Here is a 25,535-nt window from a genome sequence, read left to right on the forward strand (position 1 = left end):
ATCTATCTGTATGTCTCCTTGGGGTAAGGTTTCCTACTTTCACCTCTCCCCAGTCTTCCCCATTGTGGCATCCCCTGGCAATCTAGGGACGGAACAGGAAGGGATGATGTGTTTGCGTGACTTAGACGCATTTACCACGTAGGTCTTGACTAAAGCGGTATGGCATGGGATGCAATGTATTCTCATTTCCAAAGTAAGCTTGACCTGCTAACCTTCATTCAGTTCATACCCAGTGCCACGGGAAGTTTCCTTTCTCCCTCCATTTCACACCTCCTTCTTGAATCGAGCCTGCACGCTGCAAGGCATGTTCACCCTCCTGGACTAGTAGCTTTAATCTTGCCATTGTTTCCTCTCCCATGCCAGGATTCCTCCCTGTGCAGTTCTCTCTCTGTCCGACCTCTGCTGTTAATTTTGAGTTGTTGGCTCTTCCTGAAGCTCCAGGAGAACCATGCTGTCAGCAGCCTCTGCACACAGGGCACAGGGAGTTAGGGTGGATCACACCGCTCCCCATCGGGCGGAATGTGTATTTAAATTTTCCTCCTCATAGGTGAATGCAGTCCGCAAGCCACTGAAATAGTCCACGTGGATGTGCACGGCGCACGGGACTCAGCAGAGCCCACATCCCCTCTCAACTTCTGCGATCCTGTCCGGGAACAGAAGGTGTCCCTTGATGAGCAGGACCGGCCAGTTGCTCTGCCGGGACCTTCACCCAGAGGTACGCCGTAGAGCATTCCTTCAAATGACCCGTCTCAGATCATACCTTTCCTCCTAGGAAGAAAATCATGATGCAGTTATTCTACATGCATCGGGCACCTGTGCTGTAGGCCGAATCCCAAAACACGCACCCACAATAGGAATAGGACTCAACACTCATGTCTCAAGAAGGTCCACAGCCCTTCTCGGAGAATTTTTTTTTCCCCTTTGCCATAGGGAAATCCATGCTGTCTTCTCCGAATGGCCAGATCGTTTCAGTCCATAGTTTGTGTGCACCTACCTGTCTGCAAGTCTCCTTAGGGTAAAGTTTCCAAAGATCAGGTCACCCCTGTCTTCCCCATGGTGTGCTTTCCCTGAAGTGTGGTGAGAGAGCAGAGAGGGATCAAACGAATGCAGGAGTCTGACACCCTGATCACGGAGGTCCTGTGGAAAGAGATATGTCAGGGGTCTGAGTCTCTACTCAGTCCAACTTCACCTTGGCCTTCTATCCTTCGTTCAGTTCATCCTCGGCCACACCGAAACCTTCCTTTCTCCATGCACTTCCAGCTCCTTCTTCCGTTGATACTGCACTCTGCCCCACAGCTTCACCCTCAGGGCCTCGTAGCTTTCTTCTTTCCACTTTTTTTCTCCTGGGCTGCCAGGATTGCCCCTCTGGACTTCTAGCACTGTCTGTCATTGGGTGTTCACTTTGGGAGCGTTGGCCTTGAGGGGTGTTTCTCATCAAACCACCGTTGTTAGCTTGATAGTCTAGAAACATGAGCATTGTGTGAAACGTATGCATTAAAGTTTGCATAATCCTGCCTTGAGCTTCGGGAACTGTGAAGCGACATGCCTGGAGGCAGCTTAAGTGTGTGGGTTTCTTGATGTTTCCCTGGTATCCTCAACTTATATTTCTGTGGGCAAAACGTACACTTTCTCTGCCTACATTGACTTACTTCCTGGGCTCTGGCATCAAATGTCACACACCAGGAAAGGCCTCTCTAAGTCTCCAGATGTAGTTTGGACAATATCAGACTTGGTAACAGTAACCCTTCTCCTTCAGAACCCTCAAGGAACTGGAGTCCATACAGGTTGAGGGAAGGGTCAAAGCATCTTAATTTTCACACTTAGAAACGTTGAGAATAGCTGCAGCAATTTTGCCCGTGAGAAAATCGGGCCTATAAATTGTGTGCAATTCAACCTTCAGGCTGGCATGCCGGAAAAGGAAATCTTTTTCCATCGTGACACGGGAACATCCTGCCTGCCGGTTTTCAGAACCTATCTTCTTTCTTCTCTCCTATGCTCTTGAAGGCTTCGGGTGAAAATACGTGTAGGATGGGCACACTGCCTAAAGGACACTTGTTGAATAGTGTGGCACAAGCAGTGTTTGAGATAGGTGCAGATTTGGTTGTCATATTCTGCTCCCCCACACCGTTCTCCCTCTCAGGAATGTAGGGCCTTGATGCTTCAGGGGACAGGTGATAGTGAAGACATGTGAGGGGAAATCCTTGGTGGTGACATAACGTTCTTTTACAACTTCACTCTCATCGGGATCCAAAAGCGATTGCTTACCTAAATGTTTAGCTGCCAAACCTCATTGTAGCGGCCTTAAAGAGTGAGGGTTGTGGGACCGGTGTGGACTGTTTCCTGGAAAGATGCTTCCAAAAGGAAGCATGTATTTGTCGCAGAGTCAAGAGGTCAGTGATGTGTGTCCGTAGCACGGAGGGTGCCACATTCAAAAGGAGGTTTGCCTTCCTCCAAAATTGAGCTCGCAACGTATTCCCAGGCATCCAAGAGGGATAAGCACATTAAAGACAGCACCAGTAGATTTAAGGAGACCTGTGTTACGGGGTGCCGAGCACGAGATTTACCCCATCAGCGATTATGTCCACTGATTTCAGGGTGGGTACGTGACCCCTGGCCTCAGATCGTCTCCGAGGTGGAACACAGGAAAAGCCATCCTCGTCCGATGCACTTATGACCCTCGGAATTCCGTCCGGATGTTGAAATGTTTATGATTTTCCTCTCCGTGTTTACTGACTCCCTGATTTCTCATCCCTGTTTCAGCCAGTCCTCCGCAGAAATTTTTCAGGAGGCTCAATCCTGGGACACGGCCTTTGGACCTCCAGCCCTTGGAAGAGAACCACGCTGACAGCAACCTGTGCACACAGGCAGAGGAATTTAGGATTCATCACATCCCTCACCATCAGGCTGAATCTATATTTAAATTTTTGTCCACTTAGGTGAAGAGTCTCCACCCGTCACCGACATGACCCACGTGAATGGGACCAATTCAAGGGACTCAGCGGAGACCATACGCGCCCCCCCACTCCTCGGTTGCAACCAGGATGCGAAGGTGTCCCTTGAGGAGCAGGACCTTTCGATTACTCTGCCAGGACCTTCACCCACAGGCAAGCACTACAACATCCCTTCCAAACACCCGCCTCAGATCACGCCTCTGTTCCTCCCAGGACAATCATGGCACAGCTATTCTGCATGCAGCAGGCATTTGTGGCCTAGGCAGAAGTGCAACCCTCACCCAGAATCAGGCTAAGAATCAAACTCTTATGCCTTAAGCAGGCTCAAAACCGTTCTGGGGGAATCTTTTTTCTTTGTTTGAACTCCTCTAGGAAAGTAGGTGTTGTCTTCTTTGTATGCCCAGTGTTCTTCACTATGTCTTTTTGTGCACACCAATCTATCTGTATGTCTCCTTGGGGTAAGGTTTCCTACTTTCACCTCTCCCCAGTCTTCCCCATTGTGGCATCCCCTGGCAATCTAGGGACGGAACAGGAAGGGATGATGTGTTTGCGTGACTTAGACGCATTTACCACGTAGGTCTTGACTAAAGCGGTATGGCATGGGATGCAATGTATTCTCATTTCCAAAGTAAGCTTGACCTGCTAACCTTCATTCAGTTCATACCCAGTGCCACGGGAAGTTTCCTTTCTCCCTCCATTTCACACCTCCTTCTTGAATCGAGCCTGCACGCTGCAAGGCATGTTCACCCTCCTGGACTAGTAGCTTTAATCTTGCCATTGTTTCCTCTCCCATGCCAGGATTCCTCCCTGTGCAGTTCTCTCTCTGTCCGACCTCTGCTGTTAATTTTGAGTTGTTGGCTCTTCCTGAAGCTCCAGGAGAACCATGCTGTCAGCAGCCTCTGCACACAGGGCACAGGGAGTTAGGGTGGATCACACCGCTCCCCATCGGGCGGAATGTGTATTTAAATTTTCCTCCTCATAGGTGAATGCAGTCCGCAAGCCACTGAAATAGTCCACGTGGATGTGCCCGACGCACGGGACTCAGCAGAGTCCACATCCCCTCTCAACTTCTGCGATCCTGTCCGGGAACAGAAGGTGTCCCTTGATGAGCAGGACCGGCCAGTTGCTCTGCCGGGACCTTCACCCAGAGGTACGCCGTAGAGCATTCCTTCAAATGACCCGTCTCAGATCATACCTCTCCTCCTATGAAGAAAATCATGATGCAGTTATTCTACATGCATCGGGCACCTGTGCTGTAGGCCGAATCCCAAAACACGCACCCACAATCGGAATAGGACTCAACACTCATGTCTCAAGAAGGTCCACAGCCCTTCTTGGAGAATTTTTTTTTCCCCTTTGCCATAGGGAAATCCATGCTGTCTTCTCCGAATGGCCAGATCGTTTCAGTCCATAGTTTGTGTGCACCTACCTGTCTGCAAGTCTCCTTAGTGTAAAGTTTCCAAAGATCAGGTCACCCCTGTCTTCCCCATGGTGTGCTTTCCCTGAAGTGTGGTGAGAGAGCAGAGAGGGATCAAACGAATGCAGGAGTCTGACACCCTGATCACGGAGGTCCTGTGGAAAGAGATATGTCAGGGGTCTGAGTCTCTACTCAGTCCAACTTCACCTTGGCCTTCTATCCTTCATTCAGTTCATCCTCGGCCACACCGAAACCTTCCTTTCTCCATGCACTTCCAGCTCCTTCTTCCGTTGATACTGCACTCTGCCCCACAGCTTCACCCTCAGGGCCTCGTAGCTTTCTTCTTTCCACTTTTTTTCTCCTGGGCTGCCAGGATTGCCCCTCTGGACTTCTAGCACTGTCTGTCATTGGGTGTTCACTTTGGGAGCGTTGGCCTTGAGGGGTGTTTCTCATCAAACCACCGTTGTTAGCTTGATAGTCTAGAAACATGAGCATTGTGTGAAACGTATGCATTAAAGTTTGCATAATCCTGCCTTGAACTTCGGGAACTGCGAAGCGACATGCCTGGAGGCAGCTTAAGTGTGTGGGTTTCTTGATGTTTCCCTGGTATCCTCAACTTATATTTCTGTGGGCAAAACGTACACTTTCTCTGCCTACATTGACTTACTTCCTGGGCTCTGGCATCAAATGTCACACACCAGGAAAGGCCTCTCTAAGTCTCCAGATGTAGTTTGGACAATATCAGACTTGGTAACAGTAACCCTTCTCCTTCAGAACCCTCAAGGAACTGGAGTCCATACAGGTTGAGGGAAGGGTCAAAGCATCTTAATTTTCACACTTAGAAACGTTGAGAATAGCTGCAGCAATTTTGCCCGTGAGAAAATCGGGCCTATAAATTGTGTGCAATTCAACCTTCAGGCTGGCATGCCGGAAAAGGAAATCTTTTTCCATCGTGACACGGGAACATCCTGCCTGCCGGTTTTCAGAACCTATCTTCTTTCTTCTCTCCTATGCTCTTGAAGGCTTCGGGTGAAAATACGTGTAGGATGGGCACACTGCCTAAAGGACACTTGTTGAATAGTGTGGCACAAGCAGTGTTTGAGATAGGTGCAGATTTGGTTGTCATATTCTGCTCCCCCACACCGTTCTCCCTCTCAGGAATGTAGGGCCTTGATGCTTCAGGGGACAGGTGATAGTGAAGACATGTGAGGGGAAATCCTTGGTGGTGACATAACGTTCTTTTACAACTTCACTCTCATCGGGATCCAAAAGCAATTGCTTACCTAAATGTTTAGCTGCCAAACCTCATTGTAGCGGCCTTAAAGAGTGAGGGTTGTGGGACCGGTGTGGACTGTTTCCTGGAAAGATGCTTCCAAAAGGAAGCATGTATTTGTCGCAGAGTCAAGAGGTCAGTGATGTGTGTCCGTAGCATGGAGGGTGCCACATTCAAAAGGAGGTTTGCCTTCCTCCAAAATTGAGCTCGCAACGTATTCCCAGGCATCCAAGAGGGATAAGCACATTAAAGACAGCACCAGTAGATTTAAGGAGACCTGTGTTACGGGGTGCCGAGCACGAGATTTACCCCATCAGCGATTATGTCCACTGATTTCAGGGTGAGTACGTGACCCCTGGCCTCAGATCGTCTCCGAGGTGGAACACAGGAAAAGCCATCCTCGTCCGATGCACTTATGACCCTCGGAATTCCGTCCGGATGTTGAAATGTTTATGATTTTCCTCTCCGTGTTTACTGACTCCCTGATTTCTCATCCCTGTTTCAGCCAGTCCTCCGCAGAAATTTTTCAGGAGGCTCAATCCTGGGACACGGCCTTTGGACCTCCAGCCCTTGGAAGAGAACCACGCTGACAGCAACCTGTGCACACAGGCAGAGGAATTTAGGATTCATCACATCCCTCACCATCAGGCTGAATCTATATTTAAATTTTTGTCCACTTAGGTGAAGAGTCTCCACCCGTCACCGACATGACCCACGTGAATGGGACCAATTCAAGGGACTCAGCGGAGACCATACGCGCCCCCCCACTCCTCGGTTGCAACCAGGATGCGAAGGTGTCCCTTGAGGAGCAGGACCTTTCGATTACTCTGCCAGGACCTTCACCCACAGGCAAGCACTACAACATCCCTTCCAAACACCCGCCTCAGATCACGCCTCTGTTCCTCCCAGGACAATCATGGCACAGCTATTCTGCATGCAGCAGGCATTTGTGGCCTAGGCAGAAGCGCAACCCTCACCCAGAATCAGGCTAAGAATCAAACTCTTATGCCTTAAGCAGGCTCAAAACCGTTCTGGGGGAATCTTTTTTCTTTGTTTGAACTCCTCTAGGAAAGTAGGTGTTGTCTTCTTTGTATGCCCAGTGTTCTTCACTATGTCTTTTTGTGCACACCAATCTATCTATCTGTATGTCTCCTTGGGGTAAGGTTTCCTACTTTCACCTCTCCCCAGTCTTCCCCATTGTGGCATCCCCTGGCAATCTAGGGACGGAACAGGAAGGGATGATGTGTTTGCGTGACTTAGACGCATTTACCACGTAGGTCTTGACTAAAGCGGTATGGCATGGGATGCAATGTATTCTCATTTCCAAAGTAAGCTTGACCTGCTAACCTTCATTCAGTTCATACCCAGTGCCACGGGAAGTTTCCTTTCTCCCTCCATTTCACACCTCCTTCTTGAATCGAGCCTGCACGCTGCAAGGCATGTTCACCCTCCTGGACTAGTAGCTTTAATCTTGCCATTGTTTCCTCTCCCATGCCAGGATTCCTCCCTGTGCAGTTCTCTCTCTGTCCGACCTCTGCTGTTAATTTTGAGTTGTTGGCTCTTCCTGAAGCTCCAGGAGAACCATGCTGTCAGCAGCCTCTGCACACAGGGCACAGGGAGTTAGGGTGGATCACACCGCTCCCCATCGGGCGGAATGTGTATTTAAATTTTCCTCCTCATAGGTGAATGCAGTCCGCAAGCCACTGAAATAGTCCACGTGGATGTGCCCGACGCACGGGACTCAGCAGAGTCCACATCCCCTCTCAACTTCTGCGATCCTGTCCGGGAACAGAAGGTGTCCCTTGATGAGCAGGACCGGCCAGTTGCTCTGCCGGGACCTTCACCCAGAGGTACGCCGTAGAGCATTCCTTCAAATGACCCGTCTCAGATCATACCTCTCCTCCTATGAAGAAAATCATGATGCAGTTATTCTACATGCATCGGGCACCTGTGCTGTAGGCCGAATCCCAAAACACGCACCCACAATCGGAATAGGACTCAACACTCATGTCTCAAGAAGGTCCACAGCCCTTCTTGGAGAATTTTTTTTTCCCCTTTGCCATAGGGAAATCCATGCTGTCTTCTCCGAATGGCCAGATCGTTTCAGTCCATAGTTTGTGTGCAAACTTGGTAACAGGAACCCTTCTGTGCCTTCCCCACCTGTGTTGGACTGTGCTAATCACAAGAATTATTCAGGTGATTATGTTCACTGACACGAGGGATTTTAGGAGGCACCACAAATTCTTCCTGCGGAACTCTGGCACAGCCGTCATTGTCCAGTGCATTAAGAGATCTTTGATTTCTATGCAGTCATTGATGTATTGAAGACACCTTTTTCTCCGTATTCATTGAATGCCTGCTTTTTGCCACATGTTCCCAGTGGGTATGCTCCAGTTCCTTTTCCTGAGTCTTCATCTGTGGCATGGCCTTTGGCCTTCTGGAAGCTCCTGGCTAGCCATGCTGTCAGCAGCCTCTGCACACAGGCACAGTGAGTTAGGATGGATCACACCACTCACCATTGGGTGAATGTATATTTAATTTTTTCTCCACGTAGTCAAAGACAGTCCACAATCCAACAAAATGGTTCACTTGGATGTGTCTGATGCATGGGACTCAACAGAGTCTACATCCACACTCAACTTCCGTGATTCTGTCCAGGATCAAAAGGTGTCCCTAGATGAGCAGTACCAGTCAGTTGCTCTGCCAGGAGCTTCACCCAAAGGTATGCCATAAAGCATTCCTTCCAATGACCCATGTCAGGTCACACCTCTATTCCTATGAAGCAAATCATGACAGCTATTCTGCATGCAGTGGGCACATATGGCATAGGCAGAATCCCAACACTCACCCTGAATTAGGCTAAGAATCTACTCTTATGTGTGTTGAAGGCATAAATCCTTTTTTGGAGAACAGTTTTCCTCTTCCTAGGCAAACAGTTGCTGCCCTTTCTGCTTACCAAGAACACTTAAAGGCATTTTTTTTGTTTCCATCTGTCTATCTGTGTGTCATTTTTGGGTAAGGTTTCTGAAGTTCAAGTTTCTCCTGTCATCACCATTGTGATTTTTCACTAGCAATATCATTACAATGCCTGACTCATATGCATTTAATATTGTGGTTCTTAACTACAGCAATGTGTTATTGGGATGAATCTATTCTCAGTCCAATTTGACCTTGGCCTTCTAAGCTTCATTCATTCAAATTGGCCCAACTCTAATATTTGTTTGTGCTTCTCTTTCACACCTATTTCTAGAGTTGTTCCTCCACATATGTTCACCTTCAGTGGCTTTGTAGCCTTGTTTCTTTCTATTAGTTTCCCTCCATGTCAGAATTCCCCTCTTGAAATTTCTTTTTGAGACATTTACCATTAACTCTAGTAGTGTTTGGATCTCAATTGGAATTTCTAATTAAATTATTGTTGTTATGGTTGATAGTCTAGAAACATAAGTGTTAAACTTATGTGAAAATTTAATTTTTAGTAATCCTCATATGAGCCTTGAGTACTGGGTACTGACATTTTTCCAGAGACTTTTAGAGTGGGATTCTCTACCTTTTGTTTTATCCTCACTTCATCTTTCTGTGGTAAAAACATATTTTATTGACAACATTGACTCTTACATCAAATAACATACATCACAAAAGGCCTAAGTCTCTAGTTGTAGTTTAGAAATTAGTTATCTGTCTTCATTCACACCCCTCATTGAATCATGTTCATACACTTTTCAAGTTGAAGAGCATATCTTTGAGTTAGGTCCAGATATTCTTTTCAAATTCTGTTTTCTTGCCTTCAGAATAGTATTTCCTTTTTCAACAAACTGGTGATATTGAAGAAATAGATAGGAAGTTCCCTTATTATTATATGTAATTTTTTAAGATATTCTCCTAGGAAAGAACTACCATTCTTGGCCTAAAGATTTATTATGAAATATCTCATGGCATATACCTGGAAGTATTATATTTATGGACATGTGTACTATTTTCTTTAAAAAAACAAATTTTGCTCACTGTATGTAGAAATAATGATGTTTCTAAGACAGATCCAGCCCTGCACATTTATACAGTTTTTTTAACCTCAGTTAGACATCAGTATGGTGTTATATGTGGGGTTTTTGCTTGCTCAAGCAGTGGAGTTTTCCTGTGTCTTATCCTTCGTTGGTGACTAGCCTTTGTTCTTTCCCAGAGTCAGACCTCCTGTTTCTCCAGGAAGACCTGCACAAAAATGTGGAGGAACGTGACATGATTGATGACAGCGCAGCATGTGATGTGTTTATTTTAGCCCATGAGTTCATCTCAGAAGATGAAGTGTTGGCACTCCGGGAAGACCTGCCAGAAAATGTGGATGACCTGGGCATAGATGCTGATAGCTCAGTGTCTGATGTATTTTTTTTAGCACTGGAGTTTATCTCAGAAAATGAATCGTGTATACCACTGGGGAGATTTGACAAGTATGCTGCAAGTAAGGACATATTTGAGAGAGAAATGGCTGCCAGGAGTTTAATGGATACATTGAGGGCAGTATCTGCCAGTGAAAGTGCTTGTATTTCTGTTTTGGAAAGAATTAGTAGTTTAGCTGAGGATCCAGAACCAATTGTGACAGCAGAGCTAATGGAACAGGTGCCTCACATTGCATTATTTTTTCAAGAAAACTGGCCTTCCGAATCCTATGCTTTTTCAAATTTCTTACTACCTATTGTGACTAGATATCTCACAGATGAGAATCATGAGGTATGGAAAATAAGTCAAGAATCTTTGCTGCCTCTGCTGAAGCAGGAACTGATTGAGGCATTTGACTTGAAGACACAAGTATGCCCTGTGCTCCTAGAGCTGACTGCCCCAGACAGGGATGAATATATAAAAGCAAAAACTTTGGCTACAATGTGCAAAGTGGCTCCTATGGTTGGCAAGGATATTACAGAATGCCTCATCCTCCCTAGGTTTTGTGATATGTGCTATGATTGGAGAAATCTTCATATTCGAAAGATCTGTGTTAACTATTTTAGTGATATTTGCAGTGTAGTGGGTCAGCAAGTTACTGAGGAAATGTTGATTCCATGTTTTGTTCAGTTATGTTCTGATAAGGAATGGAGAATCAGAAAGGCTTGTGTTAAGTGCTTTGTGAAAGTTTCATATGCAACCAGTCTTGAAATCCGATGGTCCAAACTATCAGCCCTATTTATCAACTTGATCAGTGATTGCTCATTGTCAGTTTGCCAAAAAGCATTTAAGTCTCTGGGACTTTTCATATGTTCTTTTGCTAATCCATCTTGTTCAGGTCACCATTTTAAAGCAGAAATCAAAAGTTCACAAGACTTGCCAGAAGATAAAAATAGGATTAGAGATCAAAAAGTCTCTGAGGAGGTAAGGAGGTCTGAAGTGCAAGATGTTGTACCCCAGGCTTTATTAGATCAGTACTTCACAATGACTGATCCCTATCTCATAAAAACCATTGATACCAAAATTGTTAAGCATTGTGCATACAGTTTCCCAGGTGTTGCTCTGACTCTGGGTCAGAAATATTGGCACTGTCTCAAAGAATTGTATGAGTCTCTGGTGTCAGATGAAGATTGGGAGGTTCGAAGAACTTTGGTGTTCTCCATCCATGAACTTGCACTTATCCTTGGAGAACAGTTGACATCTACAGACCTGGTTCCAATTTTTAATGGATTTTTAAACAACATTGATCAGGTCAGGTTAGGTATTCTTTTACACTTACATGATTTTCTGAAGAGTCTTCCTATTGACAAAAGAAGAGAATATCTTTATCGACTTCAGGAGTTTTTAGTGACAGATAACAATATAAATTGGAGAACTCGAAATGATCTGTCTGAGCAACTGATTTTACTTCTAGAATTATATAGTCCCAGAGATGTTTATGACTATTTACGTCCCATTGCCATGAATCTCTGTAGAGACAAAGTGTCTTCTGTTCGTTGGGTTTCCTACAAGCTGGTCAGCAAGATGCTGAAGAAGTTGCACATGGAGACACCCGAGACCTTTGGAGTAAGTCTCATCAATGAGCTGGTGGAGGATTTTTGCAAGTGCACCAAGTGGTCTGGTCGGCAATCCTTTGTCTACATCTGTGACATTATCATTGAAAATGATTGCCTCCCAATGGACAGGTTTTCTACCCATCTAATGCCACAACTGCTGACCTTGGTGAATGACAGAGTTCCAACTATTAGAATGGCACTTGCAAAAACATTAACACAAACTCTCCTAGAAAAAGAATGTTTCTTAGCCTCTACCCGCTATCATCAAGATGCTGTAGAGCTTACCATCATGACACTTCAGATGGACCAAGACCATACTGTCAAGTATTTTGCAAGCAAACATCCTGCCAGTACCAAAATCGCTGAAGATGCCATGAGCGTACCTTCCTTGACCTACTAGAACCTCAATGTCCTTCATTTTCCATGACAGCCAAGTTTCAACCTCCCCTTAAGTGTCTGGGACAGCTGTGGGTGGGAAGTAGTGACCTTTCCCTAACTCCTTGCAGGTGCCAGTTGCCTACAACAGTACAATTTCAAGAGTCAAGAGAAACTACAAGAGTCTTTATTCATGTTGTTAGACTTGTCATGGTACAAATTTTCCTATCTAAGTACAATTTATTAATAAAACAATTGGAGAGATGGATTATTTTCTAGATGTTTATTAATGTAATTTGTGAGGAAATACAATTTGTGACCTGTGTTAATGATTTAGTATAAATGGAGAAACTAGATAAAAATATTTCTTTTAAAAAATAGAATTCAGCATTATTACCATACCTCCAAGAGTGATACTAGAAATAAAAAGGCTTTGAAAAACACGTATCTTAGGAAAAGCTCTACACATCAATTACCCAGTATTTTAAAAAGTAGAAAATCTCAACTAATGCCAGTTTGCATATATAAAATCCAAGCAGAAACTAAAAGGTCCTGAATAGTCTCAGGTGGGAATATAGAAAAAGTCATAATTTTAAGAATCATACAATGAACTAACAGAGCTATGCAAGCAAGGCAATACATTTAGTTTATTTCTTGTTATTTTTTAAGCCCTTGTTCTTGTACACCTGTTTTCTGCAAAGCCTCCGCAGTGAATGCTCATGATGTTCACTCAAGTACATGGTATTTTCTGATCTAGAAGCTTCAGAACAACCATGGTCACACCAGTGTGTACACACAGTCATACTAAATTATGACTTCTCACCTTAGTGAGCATTAGCCTGAATTTATACTTAAATTTTTCTTTCCACATAGGGAGGATGATAATCCCCAAAGAAATGAAATGAGCCACCTTAGATATACTGTGTTCCTGTCAGAGGAAGCAGGAGGCTCAAGTGTCCCCTGACAAGCAAGACCTATTCATCATGAAGCCAGGACATTTAGTCAAAGGGAAACAGGAACAGTGTATCCTGTCCCCAATTCTTGAGTTCCTTCACTAAATTCACACCTGTGTTTCTGACAAGAAACTCATGACAGAGCTAGTCTCCATGCTGTCGGAAAGGCTAAAGGCAAGATCTCAATATTCATCCAGAATCAGGTTTAGAGTAAACTCTAAAATCTGAAAAAGACCTGACTTCCTTGTAGGAGGACATTTTTTCATTCCTCCAAGGAGATAGTTGCTTTCTTCTATGTATGCCCAGAGCACTTTAGACATATACTTATATATGAACAGATCTCTGTGTATCATTACAGTGAGGTTTCTTAAAGTCTGGGATTCCATGTCTTTCCCATCACCACCATTTTTTTTCATTGTGCTCGGTGTGTGTGTGTCTATATTGTGGCATTTACAAAAGTTCTTACAATGCATCAAATACATCATACTTGGATTCACTTCTTTTTCATCAGTTCTTTCTCTGTCCCATGGTAAGCTTACTTTCTATGTCTGCTTCAGACCTAGGTCTTGACTAGACCTGGAGTGAAATATTCACAGTTGGAGTCTTTTTAATCTCCCTTCTTGCCTTTTTCTCCTGCCATTCTAGAATTTTCCCACTGATATTTCTTTCTATAATATGTGTGCCATTACCTTTGGATATAATTTGGCTCAAAGACTTTCTTATTTTGTTATTACTGCCAATAATAATAAAACTTATATTTTATGTAACAAAGTTTATAGTTTTTATATTTGATTATTCATATTCTTATTCAAGTGGGAGGAAATTGCTATGTGAATATTTTTAGGACTATTTAAGACTAGAGGGTTTCTGCAGTTATCTTGCATAAACAACCTATACTTTTTTAGTCACTGAGACAATATAAACTCTCACATCAAATAACTTACATAAGGAAAACAAAACTCTGCTAATTCTAAAAGTATTTTTGAGAAAGAAATGAACTATTTACTTGGGTTTCAGTCTTTCCTCATAGAATAGCTGCATATGTAGTTTTTTATCAAGCATTTTTAAGATATTTATTTTTCCTCTTTGGGGGTGGGGAACTGGGTTTGAGCCAAGCTCAGTGCTGCTACTTGGATGCTCTACAGCTTGAGCCACACACCAACATTTTTCCTTTATTTCTCAAATAGGGTCTCTTGTTTTTCTCTGAGGTCAGACTCAGTCCATGATCCTTCACATCCTTCCCTTTAGCTGGGATCTCAGGTGCACATCACCCCACCCTGCATTTTGTTTTTGAGGCTGCCCTCAAACCATGATCATCCTAATGTCCACCTCATGTGGTGGGATAACAGGCATGAAACAGCATATCTGAAAAAGTTTCTCATATCAAAGTAAATAAATGGATGGGTTTTCATAATCTTACAAATAAAAATCAGAGAAACCCAAAGTAATACAACATTTCAACTTCTGTATTTGCATGAATAGTCCTCAAACACTTGCATATATTGACATAGAGGAACATCCCTGAGGGTTTAAGAAGGTGTATCCTTCATTCTCACCATTTTCTTACTGCGGTGTGAATGCCAGCCAGAAAGCTGGCATTGCTATAGGACTGCATATCTTCTGGAGGCTGCTAACTCGAAGGATGAGATAGAGTGTACTTTGTGGGGAGAATACTGATGTCTGTCTTTTACATCTGAGTGAGGGATAAGCCTGTTTTTATCAAAAGTGCTATGAACTATGCCTTGTGCTGTGGAGTGCATTTATCCAATGAGGGATAAGTAGCAAGCTTATGTTAAACTAATGAAATAAGCTCAAAATGTTTTGGTTAACTTGTCCAACAAAGTATCAGAGCCTGGAACCCACACTGACATCCCTTATCCCACCTCACAAGCATTATATGTATATATATATATATAAGTTAGCAAACAAAATATGCCTATAAGAAGAAAAATGTGGAATGGAAATTGATAGCTCTTTGAAGTAATACTTCTTGTTAACATCAAATTTATTATAATTTTTCTACTTATTTTACAATTATGTCAAAACTATATACATATATAATTCTATATGTTCATTACACTTAGTTATAATTACCCTTGCTAATTCTAATGTAACAGAAATGTGCACATACAGTTGAAACCAGATTTTGGACAGTCATAGAACAATGAAATATTCATGCTTACAAAACTGAAGGATATCTCTTCTATGAGCATAAAAATAGCCTCAAGGGTTTTGGTAAAATGGAGATTTGGCACAGTGGAGATTCAAGTCCTCTCAGAAGGTGTGTAGCTAGAGCTTCAGTAAGACAGTGCTGCCTAAAAAGCTGTCATTACTGAACACACTGTTGGGTAAACCCTTGACAATGAAGGGACTAGCATTCCTCTTCAATTCTTTATGCTGACACCTGTTTACTGGGAGTGTCAGAGTTAGTTCAAGTGGTTCAGCAACTTGGCTTTATGTGGGGCCACTTATCAATCCCTCACTCCTTCCACAGACAACTTTAATCAAGAAACAAATTTCAAAGTATATCTAATGCTTTATTGGGAAAGGCTGACTAATCATGGGATCAGGGTTCCCAGAATACAGGCAAAAGTTTCATTTCTGGCTCTCCTGTTCACTTGTGCAAGGTTCTTCATTTTCCAAAGCCTCTGTAACAGACATTATAAGCTGAAGGAAAGTAAAAGATTCATCTCATAAGGTTATTTTGAGGATTAACTTCAGTAAAGCAAGAGATGTTCTGTGAGGCATCTGGCATGCAATAAACCCTTAGTCAGCCTGGTACAAATGACAAAGTTCTCTCCTTTGACCTTTTCCATAGCATTATGGATCCCTTCAATCTTTCCTCATGTGTTTGAAGCATTCTCTCTCTCTCTCTCTCTCTCTCTCTCATCTCTCTCCCTCACTCAAATCTATCTCCCTTTCCCTAACTAAAGAGAAGCTCTTCATTCAAGCACAACTCCTTTGCACAAACAACTCCTTTGCCTCAAACTCAGCTTTGCAGCTTTTCATGATAATATTCTTTATGTTTGTTGTACTTTAGCAACATCTACTGAGTAACATGTCTTAATCTATTTGTAGCCACTGACTGTTCCTCCTTGACAACTTTACATTTTGCCTCTGTCAAACATTTTTCCAAACAAAAAATCTGAACTCAACCTGTTTATATTTTTACGTATGTAAAATATATATTTAAAAAGATATATAAGTTCAGTGATACAAAAAGAGCACAAGACTCTTAGACTCATTCACCTGTGTATAAAAAAATGATTTACTTCTTTGGAAGCCATCTTTGGACTAATAATTATGCTCAAAATTATTAATATTGTTGCAGGAGGGCTCAGATGGACAGAGAGGGCACCAAAGCAAGTTTATTTAGCAAGCTGGCAGCAACTCAACAGACTTTAGTCCAAAGGCTGAACCCCAAGAACAAGGGGACTCTAACCTCTGGGGTGAGATGACCTATCTCTGGTCTCCAGCTAACAAGCCCCAACTCCAGTTTTGTTGTACTGTAGCACTCATTAACTCTCATTATCATTTATTATCACCCTTCCCCCTCCCTACCTTTCTGCCACATTTCCTCCCTTTGATACTCAGACTCACTTTTGGGTCAAAAAGCATCATTTGGATCTAAGGGTTTGTATTTCCATAGCACCATTACATGAGCAACTGTCTTTCTACAGTGGTTTCCATAACAGTCCTGAAGGACTGCAGTACCAGGGGCTTTAGGCAGGGTAGTATCAGGCATGCATCTAAGACAAGAAACACTGTCCCTATTAAGGTCTTGACCCCACCTAGGTTTCAACATCAGCCCCCAAATAGGTCACTGGGACTCCATCCCTTCCAGGTCTGCACAGGGACATGGGCAAGCTTTTTCATCTTCTTTCATCTTCTCAGTAATCTCCTTAATTACCTTTTCCTCATCATTAATCTGTAAACAGCAGTTACTAAGATTGAGATTATTTCAGACTATTGCAAATTTAGGGAAGTTATCCATCATGTAAGGTTGGAGCTTCATGTGATTGGGAATCCCCCACCACTGAGTTTCCTCAGTAGCATCATGGTAAAACTTTTGTACCAAGCAGACCAATTCCCCTACTGGGTGGAGAATTGGCCTTTTGGATGAGAGATACAGTAATTTTCAATAATAGAGGTTTTAAGGAGCCAAATGCTCTCCCTGAGGCTAGGGAGAGTGGTTTCATTAAAGGGCTCTTGTGGGTTTGGCTCTTTCACTTCCCATGGCTAATGGTCTCCCGCTTTCATTTCCCCCAAAAAATAACATGAAGTTACACTCAGAATTTGTGTTCTGGACTCAATTAGTGAGAGGAACAGGTTTTTGGTTGTAACTGAGATGGGAAGCTCCCTTTGTATCTCCTCGTAAAAGGAGAGAAAGACCTGGTATGAGGAGCTCTCATAAGTGACCCTGATGAGTTGAAAATGTAGCAAAGTACCAGGATCTGGTTCCTTTTATAGATTAAAATGTCAAACCTTTTACCAACTTTCCAGACTGCTTCATTGAGTTTGAAAATAGCGAAGTTTACAGGCTTACAGGCACCAAGAATGGAGGTTCTTGGTGAGGTTGCTTTCCTTTTTTGTAAAATAGAGGCAGTTTCATGTTAGGTGTGGACTTCCCCTTCAAGCCAAGTTGTCCACCTTTCACAACCCCAATAAGGATGGTAGAGTCATTCATAGTATGCACAACCGGATGTTCCACTGTCATCTTTTGGGCAGATATACTTGTCATTTAACCTAGAGGTCCTTTCTCAGGCTGGCTCCCCACAGTTGTCCCAAGGCCTGATATTTTTAACTATTGTGGCACACATATCAAAGTATATGGACACGGGTCTGTTGAGTCATTAACCTGGGTGCAGTTAATGAGCTTTCCAGTGCTGGTGAAGCTTTAAACCTCTAACCATTGCTCCCTAGGGGGATAGATGAGGTTAAAACAGTTATAGTGACCAACATGAAAGGACACTGAGTAGGTAGTTTTGTTGTGGGTGCATGACCCAACAATGGTGCCCACACAGGAATAATAAGTATGGAAAACCAGAGTTTTGATAACAGCACACCCTACTTGGGTAGTGTACATACATGAGTCACAGTCCAAATCCTGGGCATCCCCAGGTAGAGAGCTGACCAAGATTAGCAAAAAGAGAACATGGAGGGATTCATCCTCAAAGGTGAGATGGATGACTCCTCAAGCTTAGACCATGCATAGACTAGTCAGCTTCCAGAGTGACTACAGCAGGGCTGACATCTTGTCTTCCATGGTTTCCTGTTGACTCCTGGAAAGCAGGGTCTTGTTGGGGAAGGGTACAGGTGTTGTACAGTGAGGCTGGTTCAGGGATGCACTCCCAATAGAGGGAAGCTGGCTTCACTTAGCAGTAGTGGATTCAGGGAACAATCTCTCTACTTTAACTGCAGTGGGAGTGGAGAAAACAACAACAAAAGGGCCCCTCTAGTGGGGCTTTAGCAGTTGACTATTCTATTTCTTTATCCAAACAGAATCCCCTTGTTTATAAGTGTGTATGGGAGTCTCTCTCTCACCCTGTCATTGATTTTTGAGAGAGTCAACACAAGGGCCTGTATCTGTTGTCTTAAGGTGAGGTCACCTAGTTTCTTAAGGGCCCCTTGCAGGCCCTTGACAAAAGGGGATGGATACCCAAAAATAATTTCAAAAGGGGAGAGACCCATTTGTTTGGTGGGGCTTAACCTAATCCTGAGCAAGGCCATGGGCAGTAGTTGATTCCATTCTAGGTGGGTTTCCTGGCATAGTTTTCCCAATTGCAATTTTAGAGCCAGTTCATATGTTCTAGTTTCCCTGAACTGTGGGACAGTATGCTGTGTGTAGCTTTTAATTTATTTTTAATCCCTTAGCCATCAATTATACCACCTCAGTCACAAAGGTCAGTCCATTGTCTGAACCAATAGATGATTTCCTTTAACAGGCACCTGGCCACATCTCAGGCTTTCTCAGTCCAAGTGGGGAAGGCTTTCATCCATCGTGAGAAAGTGTAGACAAACACCAGCAAATATTTATATCATGGCCCTTGTAAGTGATTGTTTCTGGCACACAGACTGTAGATTTCACATATTGTCTTATTTATGTTGGAGATCTTGGGGACATAAAAATGCTGGGACAAGATGATCTCAAGAGCTGTCTGCCCTAAGTGAGTTCTTTCATGGAACTGCTTGACAAATGTGGGAGCCAGTGACTCAGTTATGGCAAAGTAGCCATCAGTAAGTTTCCACCATCCACCCAGTAGAAAATTTTCTCCTTCAGTCTCAAACCAAGCTTGTTCTTTTGAAGTATGCCATGGGTCCCATTAAGATAAGGGGCATGAGAACAAAACAGTTGTCAGTGAGGCCAAGGTTTGTCCTCCTGTGAGTGCTGCTAGCTTATCTTCCCTATCAGCCTTTTGGTTTTTCTAAACAGCTGTTGTCTCCTCCTTCTGGAGCCCTCAGCAGTACATGGCCACTACTCACATAGGAGCCCATACAGCTTTTGGTAATTTGAGAATTCGTTGTCCATATTTAACACTTTTTCTCCTGAGTTAGAGATCCTGACTGGCAGTGGCCATGCTTCAATGACAGTTTCCAGAGTCATTATTGTGCATCAGCAAAACATGTGCCATACCAGACAAAGCTGCTGCCATCCATGAAATACTCAATATCCAGATGACTAATAGGCTTGTCGGTCAAGTCTGGCTGGCTGGAGATCACCTCATCCATAATCTCTAAACAGTCATGATCCAGTGGGCCTGAATAATAAGGTGGCTGAGTTTAGAGTCTTAACAACCTTGAGCCAGACACATGGGTTTACACATAACATTCTTTGATATGTGACCATTCAGGACTATGTTAATCAATGATTTTCTTTATATTCCATGAGAGTCAAAACAGACTGGGTACCTTGGACTGTGAGTTCTTGTCCTAAAGTGAGTTTATCTGTTTTAGCTACCAAGATGGCAGTGGCTTCTAGCCACAGGAAACTGCATCAAGTTCCTTTGATAAGCCACTGTGTGGTGGCAGGAAGCTAGCACCTGGGTCAAATCTCCTACACTGTCACCTGTGTTTCTAGGAAGAAGGGCTTCATCACATCTGGCAAGCCCAAATAGGAGAAGGGGACCAGGAACTACAGAAAAGGTTATATCAAGAAGAATTAACCTAGAAGGTAACACACATGCACAGGAAATAAATGTGAGTCAACTCCCTGTGTAGCTATCCTTCCTGTTATTGCTTGTACTCTCTCTTCAACAAAATTAGAGATAAGGACAAAATAGTTTCTGCTGGGTACCAAGGGGGGAGTGGTAGGTGGTAAAGGAGGGGGTGAGGGGAGGGGGGAGAAATGATTCAAACATTGTATGCACATATAAATTTAAAAAATAAAAAAATAAAGAAGAGTTAATGCAAAAAAAAAAAAATCTGGCAAGCCCAGAGCAGGGGCATTTGTGAGTGCCCTCTTAATTTCCTTAAAGACCTTTTCTTTCTCCTTTCCCTATACCATGGTTTTCTGTCCCCCACCACCCCCCACTTTGTGGCTTCATAGCAAGGTTTTGCTGAGAGAGTAATTGGGGATCCAGATACAGCAGAAACCTGCAACTCCTACAAATTCTTTAATCTGTACAGTGGCCCATAAGGGGGGTAGGGACTCCTCAGGGTCCCCCACTAATATGCTTTTCTCTGGCTTTTTAAATTTTCCCCTGTACTTGGAAGCTGCTGCTTTCCCGGTTACCATAACCCTTCATGCTTTCTCTAGGTAGGGCTTTAGCCATGTGGGCTAACTGAGGACTGCATCCTGCCAGCAGTCAATATAAGGAACCATCTGGGTGTTCCAGGCTTGGCTACAACTACTTTAAAAACTCTGTTGATTAAGACCTTGTCTAATAACCCCTCCAAGGGCCATCCTACACTGAAAGTAGGCTGGTCTATTTCACAGAAGATCTGAAGCTTTCCAGGAGTCAGCTTGATGTTGTAATCTTCATTAAATCCCCTCTTAAAGTTCTTAAGCATGCACTGTAGGGGGTGATCTTACACTGACCTCCTCCCATTCCTCCCATTTGCTAGATATCAAGACAGAGACAAAGACGTAAAGGATGAGGGCTATGGAGAAGAGTAAGTGTTCCTCCTCTCTGGCACATAGGAAAACAAATAACACCACTCATTTTGTCCATTCTTGGCCACTCCCCTCATGGGTATCTAGATGTTTTGATAGCCATAGTGAGTCCACATAAGCCCTGTTAGGGCTCACTCTAGACCATATGAGTTTGCCATGAACCCACAGATTGGAAATCCACACTTGCTTCATAACTAGGCTACGTGTCAGGCTCACACTTTCACACTCACAGAGCACAGTACTTACACCCTGCTCCCTGAACTGGAAAAACACAGTTTCATCCCTAAAGGCAGTTACTAGGGTGTCTTTGGGAGTTGATCAGACTCCCTGTCTGCCTCCTAAGGCAGGCCTGAATTTGAACCCAGATTCTTAACAGTCTGATGAGCAAGGCTCCCAGGTTGGTTCCTGAGCCTTTCCAGGTTCCTTTATACAAACAGAACTTACTTCCTCAGCTTGCCAGAAGAGAGGCTCCCTCTCCTGGATCAACACAGTCCAGTGGCACCTGGCAGGAGCAGCCTTCCTGGTGTTCCGGGGACATTAAGCCAGTGACAAGGAGGTGAAAACACCACCCTCCAAATCCCAGATGAACCCCAGGAAAGGTTGCAGGAGGGCTCAGACAGAGACTGAGAGGGCAACAGAGCTTTTGGGAAGCAGGTTTATTAAGCAAGCCAGCAGTAACTCAGAGGACTCATGTCCAAAGGCCTAGCCCTGAGAACAAAGGGGGCTTTCCTTATATACCTTTGTGCAACTGGAACAACAGGTCGGGGATGCTGAGCCAGTGACAAGGAGGTGAAAACAGTAGGCCCCCAGAAATGTTGCAGGAAGGATCAGACAGAGACAGAGAGGGCACCAAAGCTTTCAGGAAGCAAGTTTATTAAGCAAACTGGTAGCAACTCAGCATACTTGAGTCCAAAGGCTGAGCCCCAAGAACAATGGGGGCCTTATTATATACCATTTAGAGCAAGTTACAGAAGTGGGGAGGAGGTACATTTTGTCCTATTCAGAATCATATGTCATTTTATTGGCCACTCTAACCTCTGGGGTGAGGTGACCCTTCTCTGGTCTCAAGGTAAAATTCCCCAACTCTGGTTTTTCTTTATTTTACTGTAGCACTCACTAACTCTCATTATCATTTATTGTCTTCCTTCCCCCTCTCTGCCTTCCTGCAGCAATATTTATTTCACCTTGGTATCCAGTGTGAAGTAGGTCTAAGGCTCCAAACCCTGGCATTTTCCCATAGGCCTGCCAGGCTGGACATATCCTGTAATACAAAGGCTCAATTAGATTCCAGGGAGACAGTTGTAATGAGAAGCCACAGAACTCTTACTTCTGAGGTCTCTAAAACTATTGCTTGGTTTGCACTCTTCCTTTGACTTGCTTGTTCAGTTCTCCCTTGCATTATCACATTGGTAAGTCCTGATCATAAATTTCTTTAGCAGGCTTAAGGAAACAGAAATGGATATCTGTTTCCATTTGGGTTCCATCTGAACCCAAAGAATCCTGACATGGTTTGAATGAAAAACTTAGTTTTAGTTCTTTATTAGTCTTTTTTATATGTCTAAGTATATTAAACATAGGATTAGGAAATTGGTAAAAACATTTTCACTTTAAACTTCATTGTTTCAATATCTAACAGGTACAGTTGATCAATTCTTTTAAATTATCATTAATGAACTGGGCATTGTAGCTCATCCCCATATTCACAACTACTTGAGATTCTGAGATTGGGAGGATTGTGGTTCTATGCCAGCCCAGGAAAATAGTTTGCAAGACCCCACCTCATAGATAATCAAAGTAAAATGGACTGGAAGTGTGGTTCAAGTAGTAAAGCACCTGCTTTGTAAGCACAAATCCCTGAATTCAACCCCAGTTCCACCAAAAAAAAATCAGTAATGAAATATAATTTCATTCAGTGAATACCCAGAAGTAATATGAATATTGACACATGCACATAGGGTTCTGAGTTCTTCATTTTATGCTCACTAAAGCTTTTTGTTTTATTGCTGTTTGGTGGTACTGGAGAAGGAACTTTGGGTCTTGGGCTTGTTAGGCAAGTACTCTACCACTTACCCACTCACCCATATCTAACACTGACTTCTTATTATGATCTTTTAAAAGAGGAGTCTCATGAGTATTGAACAGATAGTAATGTATGTCATCTATAGAATATAAAGTAGTCACATGATGTACTTTAGTAAATGAGTATTGTTAAGCACACATGTAGAGCAAGTTGATGTACTAGGAATTCATAGTAGCTATTTTTGTCTTTCTTATATATGCCATGAATTTTATCCCCAAAGTACTGTCTTAGTTTCCTGAATCATTACACATACCCTTCAAAGCAGTACAATTGAGTCTTGAAAGATACAATCCCAACCGCCATAAGTCTGAATACTCAAATCCCAAATATCTAAATCAAAATACCTAAAGTCTAAAATCCATAATCCCAAAACATTAAAATCCCAAATGTCAAAATTCATAAAACCAGATTCAGAAAACTTCAATTATCATTGGAGAAAAAGATTATTTAAGAGAGGTAGGAAAAATTCAGGGGAAGGGCTCAGTGAATTTTCAGGTATACACACTAGAGTGCTAATGAATTAAAGCCATGTCTGCCTGAAGAAGCTAATAAAGCTACCGAGATGTTCAAAAACAACTGTGTTCCCAATAGGATAAGAAGACATGCAGTGGTGTGGTTATTCCATAACCAGCAGTGTTTCTGCCAAATCTCTATGAGTGCATTTAGACTGGATTTCCACACATCCAAAAAAACACTGACCCATGGGGCAGGAGATGGAAAATGCTTATGTCTGTATATATTGCAATCACAGAAATTTTTCAAAAAGAACATAACCATGTTGCCAATGCATATGAATATATTCTCTCACTAGGGCCATATTTGAAGTTGAATAAAAAAGTAGTTCAACATGCTATAGCTAATAATTGTGAAAGTTGGGTGACTTTCAGTGAACTACCTTAATGCACTTAATGCATACTCATCCCTGTAATGCTCTTTTTCTTTTTTCTTTTTTACACTTTGTTTTTTACTTATTTGCTTGTTATAGTTATACTGGGGTACAATGTGACATTAACAACATGCTTACAACATATCTAGTTAGATTCACCCACTCCATCTTTCTCCTTTATCTACCCTAACCTACTTCTTAGAAAAGTTTCCACGGTTTCATCATTCTATTTTCTTACATTAATACATAATACTTCCATCATATTCCCCCCTTTACCCTTGAGGTCTCTCCCCTCCCATTGGCACCAACCCCCAGCTAGGATTTGTTTTACCTTCCTGTCCATTTTTTAAGTCATTCTAGCACTAGGGTGCTAGTGTCAAGGATTGCAGAATTATAGAAAGAATGGAAATAATAGAAAAGGTGGTATAATAAACCACTCCTTGAGTGGTTTGTAAAGAAAAGAGAGGGAAAGTCAGGGAGAGAAGAAAGAGAAGAAGAAAAGGAAAAGGAAAAAGTAGGAGAATTATAAAAGTAAGGAGAAGATTTTTGGTGTAAAAGGATAGACAAATTGAACATTAACAACATAGAAAAAAATTTTTAAGTCAAAATTTCTTCCTTTTTGTGAAGCGGAGTGGGGAGGAGTGGGTTTCCTCAGTGTTCAGTGAGTACACTGGACACACTCTTCCAATTTCTGGACCTCAGTTTTTAGTCTGCAGTTCTTACATGTCCCATCTGAGGGGATCCCCTTTAATGCCATGGATATCTGCATCCCTATTGGCAGAGGTTTGCTCTCAGGTCCTGACTCTCCTTAGGATAGACATGCTGGACTGAGTGGTAGGAGGTGGTGTTTCTTGTCTACTGGGCAGGTTTTGGGGGTGGGTTCCACTCTGGCTGTCTAGCCAAAGGCTCCTCTTAGGAGAGGTAGTCAAATTTGGCTTGCTTAGCTAGGACAGCTCTCAGAGGTGGTTGTGGGGGGTCTCAGAAGGCTGTGGGGGCTCACCATGGAGCAGCCAGCCCCCTTTGTAAAGCAAGATTAAGAGCTGTAGCTCATGCTGTTTGGACAATAGCTCTTCTTGGGAAGCAAAGGGCAGTCAGACTTAGTATGCTACCAGGCTTCATGAAGGTGCTTGAATGAGTTATAATTTACCACAAGCTGAGCTCAGGCTTGGATTGTCCTCACTGTCTTCCTTTGTATAGCTGCTCATAGGCTGAGCTGTATGTTGCCATGCCCTTCCCCTACCAGGTAGAGTGGGAGATTTCACTCAATTTATTATGCCAAAGGCTTTCTCCTGGAGAGGGTCAGTCAGATGCCTATAAGCTGAGAAGGTCTGTGGGGTAACTCTCAGGAATAAAAGTGAGTACCTTACCTGAATCAATCATAGATTCCTCTTTCTGGTGTCAGAGAACTACCCAGGCTAGCAATTTTTCCCTGTATTCATAGTCTGTAACTCCGTCTCTGCAAGGTTCACAGCCATTTGTGTCAATTTTTAGCACTTTGTG

General features: G+C 43.1%; 1 protein-coding gene and 1 pseudogene across 1 annotated transcript; both read left to right on the top strand.

Moving 5' to 3' along the window:
- Positions 1-159: 159 nt before the first annotated feature.
- Positions 160-7,646, top strand: LOC141410792 (uncharacterized). The gene is made up of 6 exons (XM_074041109.1): positions 160-193; positions 548-715; positions 2,937-3,104; positions 3,934-4,101; positions 6,323-6,490; positions 7,324-7,646. The coding sequence occupies exons 1-6, from the start codon at positions 160-162 to the stop codon at positions 7,500-7,502; spliced, it is 885 nt and encodes a 294-aa protein (XP_073897210.1). The 3' UTR covers positions 7,503-7,646.
- Positions 7,647-10,006: 2,360 nt separating this feature from the next.
- LOC109678822 (serine/threonine-protein phosphatase 4 regulatory subunit 1 pseudogene) lies at positions 10,007-12,533 on the top strand (annotated as a pseudogene).
- Positions 12,534-25,535: the final 13,002 nt, after the last annotated feature.

The sequence above is a fragment of the Castor canadensis genome, chromosome 9 (genome assembly GCF_047511655.1).
Source record: "Castor canadensis chromosome 9, mCasCan1.hap1v2, whole genome shotgun sequence".
Classification (NCBI taxonomy): domain Eukaryota; kingdom Metazoa; phylum Chordata; class Mammalia; order Rodentia; family Castoridae; genus Castor; species Castor canadensis.